Source organism: Hyposmocoma kahamanoa, unplaced genomic scaffold (genome assembly GCF_003589595.1).
Source record: "Hyposmocoma kahamanoa isolate Upper Pololo Valley unplaced genomic scaffold, ASM358959v1 89, whole genome shotgun sequence".
In the NCBI taxonomy this organism is placed as follows: Eukaryota; Metazoa; Arthropoda; class Insecta; order Lepidoptera; family Cosmopterigidae; genus Hyposmocoma; species Hyposmocoma kahamanoa.
This window is the reverse complement of record NW_020654520.1, coordinates 614,940-640,162: the sequence shown is the minus strand read 5'-3', so window position 1 is coordinate 640,162 and position 25,223 is coordinate 614,940. Positions and strand designations below refer to the sequence as shown.

General features: G+C 35.6%; 2 protein-coding genes across 2 annotated transcripts in view; one reads left to right on the top strand and one right to left on the bottom strand.

Annotated features, from left to right (window-relative positions):
- Positions 1–649: 649 nt before the first annotated feature.
- LOC113236130 (uncharacterized Golgi apparatus membrane protein-like protein CG5021) lies at positions 650–6,718 on the bottom strand. The gene is made up of 6 exons (XM_026472128.1): positions 6,674–6,718; positions 6,297–6,376; positions 4,272–4,426; positions 3,591–3,670; positions 2,996–3,109; positions 650–949 (listed from the first exon to the last, which is right to left on the bottom strand). The coding sequence occupies exons 1-6, from the start codon at positions 6,701–6,703 to the stop codon at positions 758–760; spliced, it is 651 nt and encodes a 216-aa protein (XP_026327913.1). The 5' UTR covers positions 6,704–6,718; the 3' UTR covers positions 650–757.
- A 3,441-nt stretch (positions 6,719–10,159) lies between these two features.
- The window catches only part of LOC113236100 (E3 ubiquitin-protein ligase ZNRF2), a 166,820-nt gene continuing 151,756 nt past the window's right edge, over positions 10,160–25,223 (top strand). Inside the window, exon 1 of the mRNA XM_026472088.1 lies at positions 10,160–10,670. Within this exon, the coding sequence (XP_026327873.1) occupies positions 10,304–10,670 (367 nt within the window). The 5' untranslated portion in view covers positions 10,160–10,303. The remainder of the gene's footprint in view (positions 10,671–25,223) is intronic.

Here is a 25,223-nt window from a genome sequence, read left to right as displayed (position 1 = left end):
ATTATATCATGTTTCTTTTTTCAATGGCTAAGGTATTAAATACGTAAGTACCTATAGAAACACAACTACACTATTATATTTTGAGACAATAATTTGTAGCTTTAATAGGAAGTTAATAGGAAATAATAATTTCGTCTGCTTAAAGGTAAAACCACATAAGTGACATAGGTTCTGTGAAGTCCAGGGGTTTGTGGACATTCCTCCACATCATTTTTAGTTTAGCTAAATTAACTCCCTAATAGCGATCACTGGTAATTATGTATAATTTTCGTTCTTCAACAATGAACAGCAAAAATTATACATATCGCACGTTTAAAACTATACCGTCACTAAACAAAAATATCGGTTTTTCAAATTTAAACTTATTTTTATAAATAGCGCCTAAATCCATTTTCCAAAAGTTAACTTTTTTGTTTAGCGACGGTTTGACTCCAACGTGCGATACAAAGTAATTAAGGGTCTATTTATTTGAAATAATTATATTGAAAAATTACATTTTGAAAAATAATACAATTTCAAAAAAAGTTGATTTTAATTATGGATGGAATGAACTCCTAATGTTTTACTGTACAATTATGAAAAATATTGATATCTTACGAAATAAATTATGTCAATACTCAGGTAAAAGTCCCCTATTGTTGAGTTACAACTTAGTTTCTGAGTAGATAGTTAATAGAGAATAAATAAACCCCTTAATGACGAACCTTTACATGAGTCTTGACAACAATTATTATAGTAAACAACGTAACTATTTTTCTTATATAACCCCGGTGTTCCCTGTAGTAGGCGGTGCAGGTTGGGGGAACATGAAGTTAGAAGCGTTCTGGAAGATCTGCTTGCGCACGAAGTCGGCTGTGGCAGACTTAAGGTTCTCTTTAGCTCCGTACTTGCATTTGATGTAGCCGTGCAGGTTCGCACCGTTCAGGGTCAGCGCAATCAGAACTAGCAGCTGGAAAAATTCGAATTACATATTCATTATTTTGATCTGTCTTTAATTGCAATTGGAAACACGCAGGAATCTAAATTTTAGTACTTTTATTATTCAACTTATATGTCAGTTAAAATTGGAATGGAACAAAATCTTTGCTGGTGCGCACAATAAGTATACAGTAGCAGTATAGCTCCTTGTGACAGTTCATCCTAGGAAGCATTGCCGCGCCATTAAGTAATAATGTGCGCATTATTGCGTTTCGGTTTTGAACGGTAAGGGTGCTGGTGAAAGTACGGACTTGTCAACTTGTGTCTCAGGGTGACAGACGCAATGGCAGTGCCCCTCAGATCTTTGCGATTTAGAACTGTGAGTGGCAGTGCAAATGTCATGGATAGGCGTGTCGCTTACGACCAGGCGTACGACTTGTTCGTCCGGTCGCTTGATATCATAAAAAATGTTTGTAAAAAATTGCATGGAATCGCGAAAAAATACCGTTACCCTAAAATCTTTAGGTATAATAGAATAAAGGCCCATTTAGATGGAGAGAGTTTATCGCACGCTTCGTGACGAAAAATCGTACGCGATTATCACAAGCAATAATCGACGTAAGATTATCGTATCATAATGTTTACGTTGAGGCAAGAACCGAAATCTCGCCTACGATTATGTCATACGAGATTCGCAACAACTATTTACACAGAGAAATATGTAGTAAGGAGATTCTTGCTTACGAGTTTTCGACTTGTCTAAACACGATCTCGTATGACATTTTCTCAAGTTCATACGATTACCGCACAAATCGGGTCGAACCGTTTTCGGTGCGAGAATTGGCATTCGAGTCCAGTGATTAGGTATTTAGGTATTAACTATGAATATATCAAAATGACGCAAAAATTATTCAAATTTGGAACTGCTGATAATAGTTAGTTCATTGCGCTGCGAATTTCACGACTGGCCTTTATTGAAATATTTCGAGGTTTCTTCCCTAGTGGGAACTGGCTTCGCCTTTAAATTAGGAAAATAATATCGATATGCGATACTTCGATTCGATGTCAAATAAACGTCAAAACAGGTTTTCTTTTAGTGCAGTATAAAATCAATAACAAAAGTTATAATATAAATATAATTAAACTATATAATTAACAAAAATATATAATTAAATTAAATTGGTAGAATATAATATTTTACGTAGCTCTTTTAACTAAAGAAATAAAACCGCGAATGAGATCCCTACGGAGAATACAACCAACCATTACAAATTTTCTGATAGTTTTAATTGTAAACTATTTCCGACGCGGAATTTTTAATTTTAATAGCAATCATTCCATTTTTTATAATTTCAATATTTTTTTAACCGCGGAAAAAATTTAAAACATTAAATAATTCATTCATAAGTCATATAACAAACTTTTACTACGTTTTACAAAACGGTATAAACACTAATTTACTAAAATGCTCTGACAAACTACATTGAATTGCCCTTTATGTGTCATTTTATTTTTGCGAATAGAGTAACTTTTGTCATCTATAGCGAGTTTCGTTAACAGACCTAGATTATACGTATCCGCATAATGGCACAGCAAATGAGATGACAATGGCACAATGCAAAACACAGCATGTAGGATGAAAGCTCTTTCTTTATCTGACAGATTTAGGGTCGTATTCTAGAACTCTACTCAATGCTCAAGTTAGGACTTAAGTATGATTCAAAGCACTAGAAATCATACTCAAGTCCTTGCCATTAGGGTCGTATTTCTAGTGCTTGAAATCATACTCAAGTTTGCTCAAATCCTGACTTGAGCATTGAGTACAGTTCTGGAATACAACCCTTATATACTTATGTATTATTTATTTGTAACAAATCACTCTTTTGGTACATTGACGTAAAGTAATTTTGGCACAATTGAATTAAATATGTTAACACAATGTGTTAAGACACTTAATTATATTTTGCCAAATTACGATTACGTCAATGTTTTTTGTTAGGCACCAAACGATCGAAATATAATTCCTCGATTTTTGAAACATTTAGCTCACATTTTGATTTTTCTGTATGTTGCTTACCATCCACTTAAACGAGAGTCCGAAGACACAGAAGATAAAGAATATTGCCCAGATTATTGGACACAGGACCAACCCCATCCAGAACAGTCGGCTTTCGTTTGCGCTCACGCGGTTCTGGAATATTTTATTAAATCTTTCAAATTTAGACAAATATAGAGCTTACATGGTTAATTCGTTACATTACTGAGTAGTTCGAAGTATGAAGATTCTTCTAAAACTACTCTGTAATGGTCTCAATATTACTTATCCATTTATAATTATATAAGAAAAATATTATACATATGTATCGGTAACTTATTTATTTTTCCGAAATAACGTTTCTTCGAATTTTCATTACCCCGAAAACCGAATTATAACGAAACCTTTGTTCTTTCAGGATATGTTTGATGTTTATCGCGATAACACGATTAGGTTCGGTTAGGTTAGGTTAAGTTAGATTTAAAAGAAAAAAACATTTTCCTCTCAAAATTACTTTCGATGTTATGAAAATTCGAGCAAACGTTACTTCAGGAAAATGTCATTTCGGACTTCTGATAAGTAAACATATGTCATATGAACAAAATATTACATTTAAAATGGCTGACTTAACTCTTACCTGCTTAGATTCATACACCCAGTGTGATTTGCCGTCATCATCTACATAGTTCCACCATCTTAATCCTACAAGTAATCGTCCTAAAACATACACAAGCAATGATACAAACATCATATAACTGAACAAAGAAAAACTGAATTATAACATCTGTTACGTATTTATTATTTATTAATACAGGGTTATTTTTAAAACACTAACAACATTGCAGGACTAGATTACTTGAGAAAACATGACGAATATACCAAAAACAAATATTGAAGTTTTTATGTACTATCTGACAGTTTTTAGATCTGTATTTGGTAGTAAGGTAGCAAGTTCAAATGTGCAAGGAGCCTTCCGAACGACTCACAGACTCACTGTTTAGAGGGAAATTTTTAAAATACATTTATGAATTATTATTATAAGAATAATTATTAAAAGTCATGGAACAAAAGTTATTGTTTATGATGTTGGTAATGCAGTCCTGCTAGGTTGTTAGTATTTTAAAAATAACCTTGTGTAAGTACAGGTTACATAGGGTTATGGAAGAATCCAAGTACATACTATTCTTATATAGCACTATTTTCAGATATAAACATTTAAAATTATTATATAATATATATAATACAATTAAGTACCATTCATTCAATATGTAATGTTGGTATAATTAAAATTCAGAATCAAACTATAACATGAACTAACCAGTAATATTCTTTACAGTCCAGAAGTCGGCTGATAACAAGAGCACCACCATCACAAAGCTAGCTATGAATGAGTCAGAGAACCAGCCACACAGTATGTACACAACGATGGCTGACACACGGAATACCAGGTGGAAGAATACAATGTACGGGTGCCTGGAAAAAGGTTACGGATTTCCAATAATGGTAAAAATAAAAATAAATTAATATTTTCCATATTACATGTACCATCTGCCATTTATGTTACTGAATACAAAAAATTATCATATAGAAGACAACCTCAATAGCTTAGTAGTTAGCACTCAGAACGCTTCATGTGAAGGTCTGTTTTGATTCCCAATTTAAAAACTAACATTTCTAAATTGGTTTGGTCAATGATGAGGTAACCCTCTGAAATTAATTTAGTTTCTATTAGGGATGGGTATCAACCAACAAAACATTGATTATTGACATCAATTATTCTTTTTGACAAAACAATTGATGTATGAAACAATTGTATGTAATCGTGGCTTAAAATATCGATTAATCAACAAAATATACATATTTTAATTGGTCGCATTACTTCATATTCTTGTTGCTGAATTTTTTTAGCTGTGTATGTCAAATTTTATATCGTCACTTTTATCTCTTACAGTTTACAAACCCTGCTTCTTTGTTTACCTGATTTCTAAAGTATATTACAACTAAATAGGTATACAGAGCGCTAGACAATACTCCATTAAGTCTTAGCTAATAGTACCAGGGAATAGTAGACCATCTTTTTGGTGCCACAGTACTGCGCGCAAGTCTCATTTTTCGAAAATCGACTAAATAAAATGAACATTTGGATTCAAAAGAGGTTGTTTTTTTTCCAAATTTTACCATGTTTATAAAATATTTTTATGAAATTCTAATATATAAAATAAATTATAAAATAATAGTTTTAATTTTGTTTAGCAAAACTCGGTATGAAATGATCGATTATCTGATTAATCAAACCATGGGACATTGATTTAAAAAATCGATTATTCCAATTAATCAATACCCATCCCTAGTTTCTATGATACTTAATCTATGTATAGGGAATTTCTTAGTTTGAGACCAGACAGTTCATGTGATTATCTGGTATGTTCTACAAATCATCTGGCACATTATCCAGCTTACATTCTGCACAGATAATAAAAATTAAAACAGAAATATTTAAAAAAATTTTGAAAGAGTGCATTTTTCCAATGAACCATTTCTTAATACCATCAGTGCTATGTTTAATGCTATAAATACTGATTACAAATTAACCCTCATCAAATATGTGTGTGTGGACTGAGGGCCCAAGTGATTTTTGCCAGTTGTAATAACTGGAAGACTTAGTACAAGTTGTAAAGCATTGTGTAGAACGCATCCTGGAATTTGTAAAGAATATATTAAAAAACAATATCATATAAGGTGCGGTCTCTCAATTCTCACACCAAAGGTTCCACTTCTGGGCAAGTATTTAGTTTGTCCTTGTCGCTCCATGTTCTTGACCATTACATTAAGTGTCTTATATTTCTTAATAAGTAAGCAAAGGATACAGTCAATAGGAACTTGTTATTGTGTGGACACTCTACTACATACACGGTTAAGGGAATATCGAAAAGCAATTATCTCGTCTAATGAGCCACCATTCCAATGAGCATCAATTTAAAAAAAATTGAAGCATTGGTGTGAGAATTGACAGACCGCACCTTAGGTGGTATAGTTTTTTAATATATTCTTTACAAATTCCAGGATGCAGTTTACAACTTGTACTAAACCTTCCAGTTATCACAACTGGCAAAAATACATGAGGGCACTCAGTCTACACACACACACCATCAAATGAAGGGAGGGACTGAAATGTTTTGTAGTTTCAGTTAATTACATTTTGGGATAATACAGTATGAACATCCCATATAAGTTTTAAAATAACAGCACCTTAAAATTGCCTCCATATAATTTACTTAAATTAAATTCCCTTCCTATATGTCAAACAAACAAAGGAGTCACCTTAAAAATAATAACAACTTACACAAACTTCTTGCCAGCATTGTCCTCCTCCCCAAACGCTATGGTGTCGTCATCCAGCAGCGGCACCTGTCGCACACCTGGCTGTAATTAGGGCGTTATCTACTTCAGCAAAGCCGTGCAAAGCATGAGCATACACGAAATCAACGCTAGTATAACCTAAAACATTATCTATTTATAGACAATAATTAACGTTAACTAAGCTTACGCTGCTAGAAAAACATAAAAGAATAACGCTAGTTAACACACTACATGCAAATCATACGGCTGTTATGACTATAAGGTCTAAAATCATGGATGGCAGTTATGACCACAAAAATGGAATGGTAACTTGCTTGCTTTACTGCTTTACTTTACGTTGTTCACACTCAAAATACTCACGGTGGCTGAATTCATTCCTGAATTATTCATTATGAACACTGAAATAAGATTTACAATACTTTATTGTATAATTTTGTTGAGGAAAACACGAAGAAAACAAAATCGTATTCGTGTAGCTTTTGACAACTTTTTGTCTTCTCGTTAAATGGCATAGATAGATGAGCTAAACTAAACTAAATGCAAGACTTATGTTCGAAACGAACGTGCCGTGGGTTAAAATGACAGTAGTTTTTTTTATAATATGACAATGAAATCATCAGTGTTGTTCCTACTGCTTTGTCCACATGAGGCTTAGATATTATGGTAGAACGTATAATATAACTATGTATGTATAATAATAATGAAATAACATACATAATTAATTACCTTGTATTTAATATGTACCTATTCTACATAGAAAGAGCGATAAAGGTAAACCTTATTTGAATGTTCATTACATTTTATATTGTTCCTTTTGCCAAAAATATAAAGATTTTGATACTATGGTTTTGGTACGTTACGTTTGTTTATGTGTATTTAGTTCAACACAACACTATTTTGCTGTTATATAGTACACATACATATCATCACGCCTGTCTCCCACTGGGGTAGTTAAATAGTAATTACTATACATTCATTATATTATACAGTACGTTGTTATTATTAATATTTTTCTTAGGAAATTAAACTGTTTTTCCGGATTTAAATCGCGTATTGTATATTTGTTTTTTCAAACAAACCGACGTTTCGGGCCCTTTACAGGTCCCATGGTCAAAAAATAGTTTCATTTCCTATGTGCAACAATCGCGAAAACCTAAGAACTCAATATTTTTCTTGTTTATTTGTTTGTTTATGAATAACACCACAAGTTGTCACTTCTTTATTCTGCCAATGCTCGTTATAGGTCACTTCTCAAGAGTGTGTTGGTTACCATAATGCCATAGTCTAAGGGTGTATGACAAAATATCAATTCTCTCCTAGCACATCTTCAGTGGACTTGGTCGGAATTGACGAGGATGGGCGAGACGAGATTTGAAATATACGTTGATGTAACATTGAACCGTATTGCTGCCTACATAGACTCTCTATTAACTCTGCAACGGAAACACGATTCACGATGTCTCGTACGATATCTCGCGAGCTTGCGCGTGCTCGCGATGGCTATTAATGTCAATCGTGAAATTGTGGGATACAGTTGCGTGCATTGAAATGTAAACGTTGACACATTTTCGAAATTATGTAAATATTACATATTTAAAAAAATTTACATTATGCTGTTTTCAAAAATATGTAATTACGACACCATTTTAAAAAATGTATACTTTTATTTCAGAAAAAAATAAACAAACTACAGTCAATGAAAAATATGTAGTCCTGGTGTCATACATGTATTCATATCATTTTCGTAAATATTTATACAATGCATATCATATATTTATAGTCGCATTAAAATGTACACGATTAGAATTGTGATTTTATCATAATTATGTAACCAGTTTTAAACATTGCACCGTTTTCAAAAATATACAATAGTGCAATATAATGTAAACATACCAGCGCCAGTTGTAAACTTTTTGTGTGTGTATTTTGCTAGTTCGTAATATTTGCCATGGGATAAAAGATTATATAAAAAAAATATTTTTGAAAGTTATTTTTATTTTCATTTATTATTTATTTATTTTATCTTAGAGTGTACAAACAGCTTATATTACAACATAATTATTTCTTCTTATAGTATCTTCATCGGTATCTTCTTCCGTTAACATATTTAATAATAAGATTTTGCGGGACATGGTCGAATTGAACAGCACTGTGTCTTCATCACCCTAGCAAGCTCGCGAGTGCTCGCGAGAGCCCGCGTTGGCAATTTTTGGTGGAAACAAGTCGGCGAGATTTCAATTCTCGCCTCGCCTCGCCTCGCCGGTGGAAAAGCACTTTAAGCCACTCACAGTAACTATCTAGCTAGGGTCTTAACGATCTTTAAATTTTTTTGAAAAGACATATTTTTTGAATACAATACCTGTATTTTTATATTATTCGGATCGAGCTATTATTTTTATAAGATAACTTTTAGGACGTATCTCTTAAAGAAACTAGATGTTTTATTGTCCCAGGTGCGCCTTCAAGTAATCAAGTTGAATAAGTGTCCTAAATACAGGGTGATAAAAAAATCACCGCCCATTTTTTCTTGCGCATAACATTCAGCTAGACAATACTGTAGAGTGAAATAAAATTAAATTAAAAATCCCCATTTTTCCCGATTGCTGTTTTAAAATCTTTTCTCATTTAATGTGGTGGTGGTGTGTGGTAGTCATCAGTCGATGTTCCCAGTGAAGTGACGTATTTCATAGCGTAACAATCTATTATCATCGCGAGTATTTCGTGTTTTATAGAAAGTGGTTGGAGTTTTCACGAAGCTCGAAACTTATGGTCGTAATCTAGAACTCTACTCAATGCTAAAGTCAGGATTTGAGCAGTCTTGAGTATGATTTCAAGCACTGGAAATACGACCCTAATGGCAAGGACTTGAGTATGATTTTCAGTGTTCACTGCAAGTGAGTAGAGTTCTGGAATACGACCCTATGTGACGTAGAATGTCCCCCGTCTACGAGTTCTGAGCTTGGCAGATCCAAGGGTTTATCAACAAAGCGCAATTTTAGCGGTAAATCAACGTATTCTCGATAAGGGCCAGTTTACGTTATCAATTCGCACTCGTGGATGTGGTCGGCAGCGAATGTCCGTAGAAGTACCTAACTAGAAGATGAAATGCAGTGTGCGACAAATTTTGACGAGTGAGTACGAAGACCGATGGCCTCCCAGGTCATCCAATGTGATTTCGTGATTTTACGTCAACAAAACTCAAAGGCGTGACGAACTAAAATGTGATATTGCTGATGCATTTAACGTTTTAAAAAGTGACCTTGTGGCGTTTCGAATACTACGGAAGTACGTTATTATTACAAATAATTCCTACAAATAAATAAAAGATCAGCAACAACCACAGCAAGTTGTTGCTGATCCCTTCCTACCGGGAATCGAATCCGTGACCTCCTCACCAGCGCCCACCGAGGTCAATAAGTTCACGCGCTGAGTGCGCCCATTATTGTTGCTGTCGGGTGTCAATATTATTCTCATTTTAAATAAAAAAACTTTAGAACATCATTAAGGTCTATCCACACATATCCGGGCCGTGCCCGGGACATGGACGGGCCGTGCTCCGTCAGGGGCTCAAAAACATATCGTTATATTTTGTATGAACTGTCACTAATTTGTTTATCACCTGTATTTTATTGTATTATAATTACTCATTCACAATGAAAGATCCATATCTTCATCTACTCATTTAAAAAAAGCTCCTAAATAATGTTGTGTGTGTATCCGAGCGCTGAAAAACTTGCGCAAATTCCGGATTCATTGCTAACTTCATACGAGAGGTGGAGCTGTCAAAATTTTGCAGGAAGGCACATGCGAAGCTGTTTACAATTCGCTGCAAAACGACAACCCTGGGTTTGTCGTAATCTAGAGTAGTTTCCTCGTGATCTAGTATAGTGTCGTGTGTCTCGTACGATGTCTTCCTGCAGCGCGGGCGTCGTGTTTCGCGTGTGCTCCTGAAAACAGGCTGCGGTGACAAGTGCGAATTTGCGTAACGCTATGGGTGCTAAGGCGAGTACCGCGAATGGGGGGCAGAGTCCGCGCGCCAGGACATTTTCGACGAGCAGCAGCTCGGACGTGGTGTCAGGGGGGGCGGGTTTCAGTTTGCTGCGGGCGATACCGGGGATACAGGTATCGAGTGACCGCCAGCGCGCTCGATCATTGTCGTCGGTGCCGGACCTGCACTCTTCGCATGAGGCGATTGCGATCCCTCCCAACTCGGCGAGTTATGAGGCATCAGCTGCCGCCAGCCCTGACACGGACTCAAGCTCCAACGACGAGCCGGGTCCCGTTCCTGGGACCTCACTCGCTCTCGGCAGAGTGTATGCTGCCCACTCCTTGCCTTCACATATCTGGTCTATTAATGGTAAGTATTTTTCATTCTGAACTCATTATTGAAAGTTCATGTTAATAAAGTGCTTAAGAAGCCAGTCTTAAAAGGATTCTTATAAGACTGAAAACAATAACAGAACAATTGTGTATTTTTGGTCAAGTGTAAACTATTGTAGCCTGTACAATATTTTGCATTGTTTTATTTATCTAGTTTGTTATATATATATTACTGTGATTGGTTCTTGTATTGTTATTATTGTATGCAGTAGTGGCACAGAGGTCTGCTTTGCAAATTGACTTCTGAAGTAATAGACTACATATTAGTCTATAAACTACAAACCTTTTATGAACTAATTTTTCCCACATATTACAAATACATTAGTAATGCTGATTTGGTGATTTTACTGAATTTCAAGATTTGTTTTGTTGATTGACACTTGACTTTAGTGATATTTTGTTTACAGAATTTGTTTGTCTTCTATTATATCATACAAAGCTGAATGTAGACACTTATTGAAGGCCCTTCTTATGGGTTTACTCATTTCATTATTATTTTCTTATAGACTGGTAATTTAAATGTAGACTATTGATCTGTTGCAGTATTTCAAATAACTTACTACTTGTACTGACAACAAGAAAATTGCTACCAGAGATACATTCCAACAATTTTGACAAAATGTCTTTACATACTTATATAGGAAATAATCAGTAAATAATTACCCAACACTCTACAGCAATGAATAACTAAGTATGCCATGTTATGCTACACACATTACTGAACTTTTGTGATAACCTTTTGTTTATGTTTATATCTAATATTGTGCAAGTAATGGTTTTTTGTGAATGTTTGAATAAATATCTCAATTCATGAGTTTATTATTATCATGGTAAGGAACCCTGGAGTAGTAATGATTATTTACTGTTCTGCATGGACAGTTTTTGATTTCAGTTTAAATATATAACTATTGGATGTTGTTCAGTAAATAAATTATATGTCACAATTAATTGTTTTTTATATGTATATGCATGTCTTCCTGCTATGTTAGGCAAATATTAAAACTCAATTTGCTACACTCTTGATAAACTTCTTTTGCCTTATCAGTTGCGTATTAATTATTATTTCTAACTAACAAATTGAAAATCTGTCAAGGATTTCACAATCATAACAACTTTTCTGAATTTATACAATTCATGTGAACATAACAGAAGCCATATCAAGATGGCATGTTGAGATATATCTGACCTTGGCCATTTATTAGTAGCTTAGTTGATAATTTTTATGCTTTTGTCAATGTTTGTCATTCTTTTTAAAAGTATTTTAGATAGTCTGTGTATAGTTAACTTTTAACTGCCGTCTGTGGCTGAACGGTTACCATGCTGGACTGTCAGGCAGAGGCCCCAGGTTCGATTCCCGGGCCGGGAGAAATATTTGTATGGCCTGCATTTATTTCTCTCGTGAGTTTGGGTGTAATCTGTGGTTGTCTATCTGTGTGTCCATGGCACCTGCAACACAGGGTTTCCCTAGTGCGGGGCTATGTTGAGTGTGTGCATTATTATTAATAAACTGTCAGTTAAGTATGACTGTACATGCTATGACTTATTACTTTACCCTCTGTAGGGTCAACAGAGACTGAATTCCCACTAGCTCTTTGTGTAGATGTGTTTATATCTTTTAAATGATATATATTTTTGTTCACTCTTTAGTGACATAATCAACTATGGACAGGTAAAATGTCTAAAATCTTACTTATCCATTATACATTGATAAAAATGTATTGAAACTATGTTTTCAATGTTATGACAATGTTACAGATGTCTCTTTATGGACAAGTCATTTAAATTGAGCCATTATTAATTATAAATTTCTTTTGAATATCATGTTTATGCCATAAATGTCTTAAGATGGTTTGTATCCTGGATGTGTGCTTTCAAATAGAGTATTCTTTATCACATGTGTCCTAAGTAGTAGATCCAAAGTATATGTGGTGAGTGAATCAGATTAACCTACAAATTGACCCTGGAGCTGCACATAGTCATCTTTCAGGCTTAGATATATGCCATAATCGCCAGCGCCGGATATAAACCTGAGGAAACCTACGTTACTTGCGACGTTCATATCAACTCAGTCATCCAAACTCAGCATCCAAACATCGAGGATTGCTGACAATTGCGTGTCTGTCCTAAACACTCTTAGAGTCGTATTCTAGAATTCTACTCAATGCTCAAGTCAGGATTTGAGTATGGTTTAAAGCATTCGAAATCATACTCAAGTCCCTGCCATCAGGGTCGTATTTCCAGTGCTTGTGTTTCAATTGCAATCCTGACTTGAGTATTGAGTAGAGTTCTGGAATACGACTCTCAGATAGCGAAACAAAGTGATTTTCTAGCTAAATTCTAGGCCACCCTGACATTGCAAAGTGGCGTTAGATGGGCTTACGAGAGCTGGAGTTACGAATTTGTTTGTCAGTGCTGATGCTTTAATTCGGATTACTTACCCTAGCTGAGCTCATCTTCGGTAATCAATGCAACGAAGCCTCACGAGACCTCTGGCTACAAGTCGATGATCTCGAACATAATACTCCAAGAAACACACATGAATAACTTTTGAATGCTAGTTAAGGCTAACTGGTTTGCAAGCACATATAACAACTAGGTGAGAGTAGAGTCCTTATATTTTGCCATGATTACTCTTGATTCCATGATGACTCCGTATCTCCGATACCGCCGTTGCCTCTCAGGGGCATATGGAATTGCCTTCTGGGCGGACATGTGCTCCAAATCAAAGAAGGTAAAAGCAATCGGAGCTAAAGAAACTCTACAGTTCTGCGTTCTAAGTTTACGGGCATCTTAGCTCAGAAATGTAAAGAATGATGATCGCAGTGATATGGGGCTGCACGGGTCCTGAAAGTCGCCTTTACTTCAACTTCAGTGTGTGAAGAAATACTTCTTAAAATCGTATTTTAAATGTAAGTAAAGTATGTTATGCATTAATTCCACTTAAAAACATTTTCCTGACTGATATTTTGGTCTTGTCTTCCATTAAAAACAATGTTGTTGCCCTATACAAATACTATTTCCAGCACTATGTAATTCAGTGGCAAAATCCAAAACAATTGCGTTCACAAATCTACGGTCACTACTCCTATAAAAATTACTTTCTCAACTGTGCCGACGACGACAGTGCTATAATAAATCTGACCGCTTTTCCGGGGTGCGCTCACGCAGCTCGCGTCAGTCTCTCCCGGACCGTCGTGTCGGACACATAGAAATAAACCAAACTAAAATGTATCGCCGTCGTTACCGTACTACCCTCGGATTAGGAACCACCCTTGGTTCCTCATTTTCTTCATCGTTTTCAACGCAGTTTTCAACAACTCTGTCGTTCAGAACAACATCGACGCCCGCGCCGCCAACCGCTGCGGACTCCGTCCGATCGGATGCGCGTGCGACTGCCGCAAAATTGAAGTCCAAGTATGAAAACGCCGGCACTGCGCAAGGTGCGTGATATAACCTCAATGCTGTCTCAAAATTCGCTTGCCGGTCGTAAATGCAGTTTTATTTATTTACTATTTTATTTTGTTCAAGATATACCAACTAAAACAATGATCTATTATATTTTTGAATAAATTTAGTTATTACATCTCTAGTGCTCTCTTGGACCGCGCAGATCCTTCTAAGTCGGACTATTTATGGCACGAGATCGAAACTGTAATTAGGACAAATGCCCCAATTATGACAATGGCAGGACAATCTTTGCATGTTTTCGCTTAATTGGAATGACAGAAGCCATGTTTGATGTTGTGACTTGGTGGAAAATAAACATGGGTAGATAACGTCGACATTATGGTAACAGTCGGTACGACAGTCGCCAAAGCTTATGCTCCCTCAACCATCGATCATTCGATTCGCTGTATATGGATAAAAATTATTCAGTAATAAAATATGACATATCGTCCACAAAAGTTATTTATTTAGTTTCAGTCCATTATTAGTACAAAGGCGCGGTTTAACCGGTTACAACTTAAGTAAAATCTAAGAAAACTAGCAGTAAAAGGGAACAGTGTGATTTCGCAGCGGAGAAAGACGACTCCGACGTTTTGTCCTGGTAAGATGAATAACAGCAGGCAGTCTGTGCGGTTCTGGAGATAGTTCTTTGTTTTTTTTTGTTTTTTCCCGATGCAGAACATGTAAATATAACATTTACTCAGGCCTTTGAATTCTCACTGGAGTATGTAGACATTTGGTATCGCCTGACAGTGGTCGTACACGTTACTGATGTGTGCGAGATGATTTCACACACTTGTTGTGTCAATGATTTTGTATAATTGATGCACACATGAGACTAGCCGACACTCTTAAATATATAAAAAAAAATACAATTAGTTTCGACGTAACCTTGCTCTGTTTTATTCAACATTTTCTTCTGCACATCGAATCTTGACTGAAGTTTCATGAGCAGCTTTTTTAAAATAACAATTTTAAAGAATAAAATTTCCTCGAAGCCGATAGCGAATGTTTTTGTACGTTTATACACATCCAATTGATCGAGTTGACGTTGGCGTCTGTTATAAAGCAGTTGACAATTCTGGGAATACTGGGAATATACTTTGTTTTTGAATGAGGAATATAAATAATTTCTTAATTACATTTTTCACGAAAGGTTAGCCAATATTTAGTCTTACGTCTTCTATAATGGGTGTGTTTATTTATTTCAACGAATTTATTTTGTGAATTAAAAAGATGTATCCATAATTTTTCATATCGAGTTCTTAGGTTTTCGCGATTGTTACACGTAGGAAATGAAAACTATTTTTCCGGATTTAAATCGCGTATATTTGTCCCATGGTCACGGTTGACAGTCAACCGTGACCATGGGACCTGTAAAGGGCCCGAAACGTCGGTTTCTTTGAAAAAACAAATATACGCGATTTAAATCCGGAAAAATAGTTTTCATTTCCTATATTAATTTTTCATTTTTTTTAAAGTATCCAAATAATACCCCAACTACCCTGTTCGTAATTGAAAGTATAAAATATTGAATTTAATAGAGGACTCCTTTAACAGAAAAATCTCGAACTTAGCGGCGTTAATACCTTCATAGAGATGTGTAGAAAAACAGCTTACGTCCTAATCATTCCAAGGCTGAATTGGATTTGACATTATAAGCAAATTTCCCGGATGGCAAACAAAGGCCAGTGTCGTTTACTTCTACGTCCTTAGGTAACATTCTGAAAGGCGTTTGTTCCGTTGCGTGCTGGTTATTTAGACTAATTACCTACTGTTGTCGTATTAAGTCAGATTTGAAATCCTAGCTTTGCTGAGGAATTTTAAAGAAATTAATTTCTTCGGCTAATGACATGGATGTCAAAAATCAATGCTAGCACCACCATTACTGGGTAAAAAACTTGCTTATTTGGCTTCTTTAGTTGTACCTGATATGAAAACTTTTATGCGGTCCGATAAAGAAATTTGTGATTACAAAGTAAAGAAAAGAGTATGTCGTGGATTAATTTTTCTTATGTTGTACAGTTTATTTTAAACACACTATATTCGAACGAGTTGTGCGCCTGATAGTACCTAAGCGACGCGCCAACCCATAACAAATAGTTAATAGCAGTGCCACTTGAAGGTTTTAATTTGCAAAGATCGGAGGAGCACTGCCACTGCGCCCGTCACCTTTATACATAAGTTGACAAGTGCTCCCTTACCGTTCAAAACCGGAACGCAGTAATGCTCACATTTCTTCCTGACGACGGTAGAAATAGCAAGGCGGTCGAACTTTTCCACAAGATACTCTACCGCTATTAAAATATGAAATGCTACTAATAATTGTCATTTACGTAAAAACTTTAACAGTAAATATTCCAATTCAAGTCACATTACGAAAACGAAAAAGAAATAAATATTGATAAATAATAAAAATTTACAGTATAAGTTTCCTTTTTTTTTCCCAACTTGCGGAGAGTTACGCTGATTATTTTGTCATTGCAAAAGAAAAATAATCCACTTTGATTGTCCCTTATACATTTCGTGATAATAACGGTCGACATTTTTATTCAATATGCAACATCGCACCGAAACTCTGTTAGTAAATATAATATAATTTAAACGGTTTAATGCAGAATTGAAGCTGAATGTAATTTCAGTAATTTAGTAGTGTCATACGCGTATGGACATGTACTACATTTATTATATGTAATTCCTATAATAGGTAAAATTTTAAAAAGTATTCTTACCAATGGAGTTACAGTTTTGTTTTACGTCTTCAACAAAAATTAAACAAGACGTGTGTGTAACAAGTGAGTGACGTGGCCATACTTTGTCAAGTGTTCTTCATCGTACACTCAGCCACACATCGTGTCTTTTCTTCCTTTGTTTCCACACTTTATTAAACAAAGCTATTGTATTCACGTGTGGTCCTCTTGCGCGAACAAACAATATATTGCGACTTTATGTTAAAGTAGATATTCGCAGACTTGTTAGTTTCAGTTTTATCGGCCATGTATCAAAAGTCAAAGAAAGACTCTTTACAGACTTTCTTTAACTAACTTTTGGTGCGAATAAGCTTCTGAGTTTGAATACTGTTCCTGTACTTTGTACCATAGTTTGGTAACTTTTAAAACATACAGTATTGCAGACCAACAAAAAACTATTGAACTTGAGTACTATTTAGCCTTCACTTTCAGGCTAGAATATTTTTCGCAGAAAACAACGAACAAAATATTTGAGTTGAAGTTGACTTTACCCTAATTCACAGTAAAAATTGAATATTTACACAATTTCCTCTGTTAATGTATACGGGACAGATGGATGCGAAAAATAATGAAAAACGCCAATCGCTATTGAAACTGTGTTACGAAAACATATTCATCATTATTATTTGGAATATATTTTCAATTTTACTCTTTTCACTTTTGACGAATCGTCAGAAGTTCGCACTCGGGGTGGGTCAGCGAGGCGTGGACCGTAATATCTTGGGAGTAAAACTGTCAAACCGCATGCAGAACAGTATATTGCGCTCAAAAACAAATCGTGGACGTTGGTCAAAAAACCGCCAGACTGGAATGGAACTGGGCCGGACACGTTTGCCGCATGTCACGCATGTTGGGGGCAAAGACATGGTTGTCTTGTTTGAAGTGGAACCCAGTAAATACAAAAGGAAGACGAGGAAGACCCAAAAGGAGATGGCGTGACGAGCTAGATGCTCATATGAGATCTTGGCTTGTAGAGGCGTTAAATCGCGATGAGTGGAGAAAGAGAAGAGATATTTGCTCTGCAGTGGGATAGAAACGGCTGATGCATGAAGTATTCAGACTGTAAAAAAGGATTCAAGCTGCCGAATACGGAGTTAATTTGTAACAAAAAGTTGTAGTGATATTTTGAGATACTAAAGAGTCCACGAAACTGGACAATATTAGCTATGAAATTATAAGAAAAAAAGTATTCCACTCCCGTTTTCTGTCTTGCGAGTCTGTCGTTGTTCTGTGTTGGAAGTGGAAAAAAATAGGTTTAAAAAAGACACAATGGTGCTTTTATTGATTAACTTTGTAGTCTTCTGTAGCTAACTGTTGACTACTTCTTCCTTATTGAATTTCTATCAGTAGAGAAATGTTTGTTTACTATTGTTATTTTCATTTCTATTATATACCCCTATACGCCGCTTGTACCATCTAAGATAAAACAAATAAATAAATTGTTCATTTCTGATAAAAGATTTTTCAATATTATGGACATTTTCATATTCTAAAATATAACTACATATTTGTAACGCCGTGGTGTACACATAATTATTAATGAGTTTTACAATCCTGATGCAACATGCAGGGCTGTTTCATGACGTGAATGGTTCAAAATATCATAAGTGCCGTAATAACGTGCTAATATATTTCAAACCATTTCATTTACGATTTCTAGAAGCCGTCTGCAGGATATTACGTCAATATTGTTTATTGCAGCCGAATGTTTATATGGCACAGTTTCATGTTAGCTGCCTTATTTATTACTTTATGTTAGAGATGAAAAATAATCTTATTTTAATATATAGTAATCATACTAGTAGCTACTCTCTCGTTAGTTATAGTTGGCAGTTAAGCTACACGAACGTTTTCTATAGAAAACCTTTCAGTAAAACTACAGAACGTAACCTCAAGGGCGCTCTGCTAAAAACCAAATGTCCCCGACACACGTTATTTTCAGTTCGCACTGACCCTTTCGAGAGAAATGAGAGAAAAAATAACCACCCAGACACTTGTTCTGGACTGTGCGTGCGAAGCGTCGAGCACATTTTCTTTTATTACTGCGCTTTGTTGAAGAGCTCTTGTAATTAATCTCTTGTGACATATCTTTGTGTAGCGTTAATAATTGTGTAATGGCTGGAAAGAAAAAAATGAAAGAGATGCATTGTGACAGATGTTATTGTTAACAATAATTCTGTAGGGTCGATATGAGTTAAAGAGAAGGCCTTTTTTGTTTTGCTGAATTCAAGTGTTATTATTTGAATCTATGTCCGATATTATTGTTAATCTGTTTTTTCTTTGTTTAGTTAGTTATAGTTATGGTATAAGTTGAAGTGGTGAAATTATAGGCACATGGGTCTTGTCAACTTATGTCTCAGGGTGACGAGCGCAGCGGCAGTGCCCCTCAAATCTTTGCCATTTAAAGCTCTGAGTGGCACTGCAACTGTTGTGGACAGGCGTGTAGCTTACCATCAGGCGCACGACTTGTTCGTCCCATCACTTAATATTATTTATTTATTTATGCAAAAAAAAGTTGCTCATTTTTGCTATAATTACTCAAATCGGTTAGGTTTTAACAAACGGTGAACGTTTCAATATTATAAGAAATGAAACCATTTTTCCAGATTTAAATCGCGTATGTCTGTGTCTGTGTTTCTTGTATATTAAACTACAAACTCGATGATACGTCTCAATATTTTAAAGTGTCTTTTTAAACAGTACATTCATTCATTTTAACGACTTCAGTGGAAACAACTGTGGCCGCTACATGCCAAGCTCCTGGGTTTCGATTCCTGGTAGGACCAATTTGGGCTTCTAGTCTGGGATTTCCGGGTATAGTACAGGGAATTTCCTAGTTTGAAACCAGATAATTGATGAGATTGGCTTTCATATTTTTATAATTATTGTTACTATAGTTATTCTGTACACATTTCATTATTCCCAGTTATAGCCTAAACTCTCTCAATCAGACTTGTTGTTTTAAAAAAAATGGCTGTATCAAAATTACCAACAATAAACGCGTGTGAATTTAAACGCTGTTGCAAGTGGAAGTAGAGAAAGATGTGTGACAGAATCGTAACAGCTGGGGATATAACGCATATAATTCAGTGGGAGACAGACCTGATTGTACGAGTGTATGGCGTAAATACATTTATGAAATAAACCGACTATAGCCAAAGTCCTTAAACTACAGCTACACATAGCATATAATATAATGACGAAAAACCTATTGGAAAACTTATTTTTAGGACACTGAAAAAACAGTTTTTAAAGAAAACGTGCATGGCATCAACCCCGTCCTTTTGTACATAAACTTTGATTATAGGGACCCTTCCTACTGATCCTTAGGGACCGGAGGATGTGTAGCTCATACTTTACTAGCTCTCCGGGCTAGTGCCAGAGATGCCGGACGCATTGTCCCGTGACAATGTCCGGACATACTTTCCGACTTAAAGGGCAACCACACTGCCCCGCGCGTCTCCTCGCCTTAGGACCTCGTCTAGACCGTAACTAAGACGCGCTAGCTGCGCGCGGGATGAATGCCACACGACGGCCACATGCTACCAGGGCAGATGAACGTGTTCATTCCTACAGCTAACCACATCCCCCGGCGGGTCCATACCCAAGTCCGGGTCCGCCAGAGAGCCCTTAAGAACGTGTCACTAAAAGAGGGCTTAGTCCGGGCGCCCGCCGTACCTTGGTCTTACCGGGGAGTCCGTAGTCTCCCAGTCTCCCCGGAACTCCCTGTCTCTCGGATCAGTAGATAGGGACATCAACCATGCCATTTGGCTTGTGCCACACAAGTAGAGCTCCTTGTGGATGAGTTAGTGCAGGGAAGTACTGCCACCTTACCTATATCCGCCGCCGAGCAGTAATGTGAGCATTACTGGGTTCCGGCTTTGAAGGGTAATGGTGCTAGTAAGATTACAGGCACATGTGACTTTACAATTATGTCTTAGGGTGACGGGCGCAGTGGCAGTGCCCCTTAGACCTTTGCGATTTAAGCCTCGGAGTGATACTACTGCTGTTATGGACAGGCTCGTCGCATGTCGCTTACCATCAGGCGCACGACTTGTTTGTCCCGTCATTTAGCATCATAAGCACCAATACTATTGGATACGAAAAGCGATAACCTTTATTTCCCATAAAAATATTCGTATGCTCGTAGACGGAATTCGCGTAGTAACAAATTGGAAAACTGAAATTGCTCCAATTGGACGGAGAAGTGGCGGCTCGCCGCTAATTTGCCCTGATATCACACTTGATGTATTCATGAGCTTCTCTTCCAACGTCGGCTCGTTCACGCGTTACTTGCAGGAGATTGACTTAAATTAGTTGGTGATGAATTCATTTTGTTGATCGACTTCGTTATTGTGCTATTCAACTCTGTATTCTTTGAAAGGATTTCCAGAACTTCTTACAACAAACGTAGTATAGGTATTATTATATTGTATTTTATTGAATATCCCGGATTTGTCAGTCACCCTGCTCAATAATTTGGAACGGTCCCAAAATGGGTGTGTAATGGAGCATATAACATCAAATTGTCTATTTTCACTTAGGTGTAATAAATAACATTTGATTTAATTTCTAAGGATATAATCACTCACTGTATATAATCGACAAAAGGTATAACAATAAAAAGCATAATTTCAATGTGTATTGATATGAACTTTCAGTATAACAAACATTAGATACAATGATTAAGTGACATAATGAACAAATGGTATAATTACTACCAGTATAATGTATTAAATAATATAACACAATATTTCGTTTTACGAATAGTTGAAGCCCTTAGCGCCCTACATTATGTTGATAAGAATAGTTCATTAGTTATGTTGGAAGAAGATAGAAATTCATTCATCCAATATCATGATGTTTTTACTACCATAATTTTCAACTACTTTTCGTGAAAATATTCCACTAATTTGTTGTTATTATTAACACAAAGATCGAACGAACACAAAGAAAATTTCCTTTGACTCGACTTTTGGTAAGTGACACGCTTGTCCATGACAGTTGCAGTACCACTCAGAACTTTAAATCACAAAGATACGAAATACAAACCTGTTTAAAGAAATACAAACCTGTTTAAATAAATTAAATTCTCAACAACATTTAAGTAAAAATATTAACGAGAGTATTCTAAATATTAATAAGAAAATTGTGATTTATGGTATGGAGGAAAGGAGAGAGAATGAAAGTGAACTACAAGACAGAGTGATTTACTTATTTCAAGACGTTTTAAATTTAAATGTATCAGGTTGTTTGGAAGACATGAAAAGATTAGGGAAAAAAGGCCATCGAAGACCTCTACTAGTGGAACTGCTAAGTAAAAATATGCCGAACTATATACTAAAAAATCGCCGTGCTTTCAAAAATACAGGTATAGCTGTAACAGAATTACTGGAAGGAGAATCACTAAAATATAGAAAAAAATTAATAAAAACCCTAATTGCTGCCAGGAAAGAGGGCCATCGTGCCAACATTATTAACAACAAACTGATAATTAACGGCAATGAATTCAAACCATCATTTGAAAATGAAGCATTCTCCTCGGTACATACCATACAGCACCCAGAAGAATAAAATATAGATAATACACAACAAAATAATATATACCCCGGCGTACAGCAGAGTAAAAACAACAAGGAAAAATATAATTATTGCACAAATATATCAAAAACACAATCTACACAAGAACAGTTTTTTCGAGGATAAAAGTAATTTCTACATCCTCTACCAAAACATTCGCAGTTATGAAATACCTATATACTCTTGAAATACCTATCTCGGAAGGAATATAAGAAAAACGTTATTATAGGCGGAGATTTCAATATTAATATATTGGAAAAATCTACACTTACTACTACACTTATAGTGCTAATGAACAGTTTCAATTTTTGCCAGAAAGTTAAAGTACCAACTAGATTAACTAATCATAGTGCTACATGCATAGACCTAATATTTACAAACTTCCAAAATAATAAAAGTCATATTTGTGTCAAGGAATACGGTTTTTCAGATCATAAAGGTGTATTAATAAATGTTCCTTTAAACTACTACATACGTAATACGTGGTACTCAAAGAAAAGAATATTTAATGAGAAAAACATGGAAAAATTTGTTTTACACTTACAGGAAATAGATTTTAGTAACATTATTACACCTGATAAAAATGCAAATGAGAATTACAATGAATTTAGCGAATTGATTCAGAAAACGTTAAACAAAACTATACCCATAAAGAGAGTGACGATGAGAAAAAACAATAAAAAGGCGTGGTTAACCACTGGAATCAAAATGTCGTGTAAAAATAAAAGATTATTAAAAATATTAAATTCAAAAATCAACAATCCCATTCTTAACGAAAATTATAAACAATACGCTATAATACTAAAAAAGACAGTTAAAACATCAAAAAAACTACATAATATAAAAAGAATTAAAACAGCAGAAAATATAGTTAAAGCAATGTGGAATATAATAAAGGAACAAACAAATAAACTACCTACGAAAGAAAGGAAAAATATAAAATTACACGTTAATAACCAACTAACAGAAGACCCAACAATTGTAGCTAATATATTCAACAATTTTTTCTCTTCTGTGGGAGGCACTGATATCGTTAACAAGCCGAACTCAGAGCCACCGGCAGGCCGGCCCGTTCTCATAACTCCAGAAAACTCAATGTATCTTCGACAAGTAAGTACTAAAGAAGTAGAACAAATCATTAAAAATCTAAAAAGCAAAAAAAGTTTTGGCTATGACGAAATTCCTCCAATTCTAATTAAAAGATGTGCAAGGGAATTAGCTCCGCCTTTATCTTGCCTGATTAATCAATCTTTTGTTGAGGGCACTATGCCAGATATGCTCAAACTATCAGTAATAAAACCACTTCATAAAAAGGGCAATCACAAAGACTGTAATAACTACCGTCCAGTGGCACTTTTGCCTACCTTTTCCAAAATTTATGAAAGTGCTATGTCGATTCGTCTGCATTCATACTGTGGAAGGTTTAGTATATTTAATGACAATCAAAATGGATTCAGGAAACGCAAATCAACTCTCTCTCGTTTATAGTTTCATGCAACATATTCTAAATATAATAAATGATAATCAATGTGCAGTCGGCGCTCTCCTGGACATGAGTAAGGCTTATGACCGGGTTTTATACAATATATTGTTAAAAAAATTGTACGGTGTGGGAGTGAGAGGACTGGCATACGATTGGTTTGCGTCTTACCTTAGAAATCGAACACAATATGTAGAAATTGAACACTATGATCACTCCACTGGAAATATAAATAAAGATCTGAGGGGCACTGCCTCTGCGCCCGACACCCTGAAACATAAGTTTACAAGTTAACCCTTTGAAACCGGAACTTGGCTGCAGAAATAGGTAAGGTGGCAGTACGTCTCTGGACGAACTCTTTCGCAAGGATCTCGAAAATACTGCTACTAAACGTAACTACAGCTCTGTCAGCAGATCTTACGAATTTCTCTATATTTAAAATGCGGATCTTCGTACCGCCACCTGTGAGAACTTATGTACATTGCCGCGAATAGACATTATTTTGGTGGGCGTGCTACATTACGACGAACATCTTTGTATACGGTCTGTATTGTAATAGTGTATTTTGTATCTACTTAATTTCATCGTTAACCCATGTGCATCCCATTGCTAAACACAGTGTTACGTACTTAATCGTAGGAGACAATAACGTTTCTGGATCTCCATCCTTCAGTAGTCTACTCGTACAGTACTCAAAGCACTTAACTCCACAAGGCCCTTGACCTGAAAATGAATGTCACATATAGATATTGTAACAACGTAATCCTAATTAGGTTTTAGCCTTTGATATCACAGGCCGTATATCAGCGTAATTACCTGGGTCTAATTTACGAACCTAATAATTCATCTCTATGGTTTCTGAGCAAAAGCAATGCCAAAAGGTCCCGATGTTTTGAGTGTTTAATTACAACACTTCGTCATCTACGTGACTTATTGTTTTGTTTGTTTTCCTTTTACATTTATTTGCGGTTAATTTATTGTCACCGCATCGTGTACGGCGCATTAAAACATTTTTATTTGCAAAAGACATAGACAAGAGGCGCCATTTTTTTTAATTTTGTGTCCATAAATTCCAGAAACTTTGGTCAGAATGTATGATCGGACTGATGTCATTGGACTGATATACGGTTAAAATAAATAGCTTTCACTAAATAAAATAACGTTTGGGATGGGGAACCACTAGTACGGAAAATACGATTGACAAGAAGATATGCCTTTTACCAATCGTATAAACAAGTTTTTTTTGTTCGTATCTTAGAGTCCATTGCTCTTT

Coding starts and splice junctions, on each gene's coding strand:
- LOC113236130 (XM_026472128.1), bottom strand. CDS start 6,703: ATGAATAATTCAGGAATGAATTCAGCCACC. Junction 4,427..6,296: donor AATGCTGGCAAGAAGTTTGT/GTAAGTTGTTAT, acceptor ACCTTTTTCCAG/GCACCCGTACATTGTATTCT. Junction 950..2,995: donor GACTCTCGTTTAAGTGGATG/GTAAGCAACATA, acceptor GAATTTTTCCAG/CTGCTAGTTCTGATTGCGCT.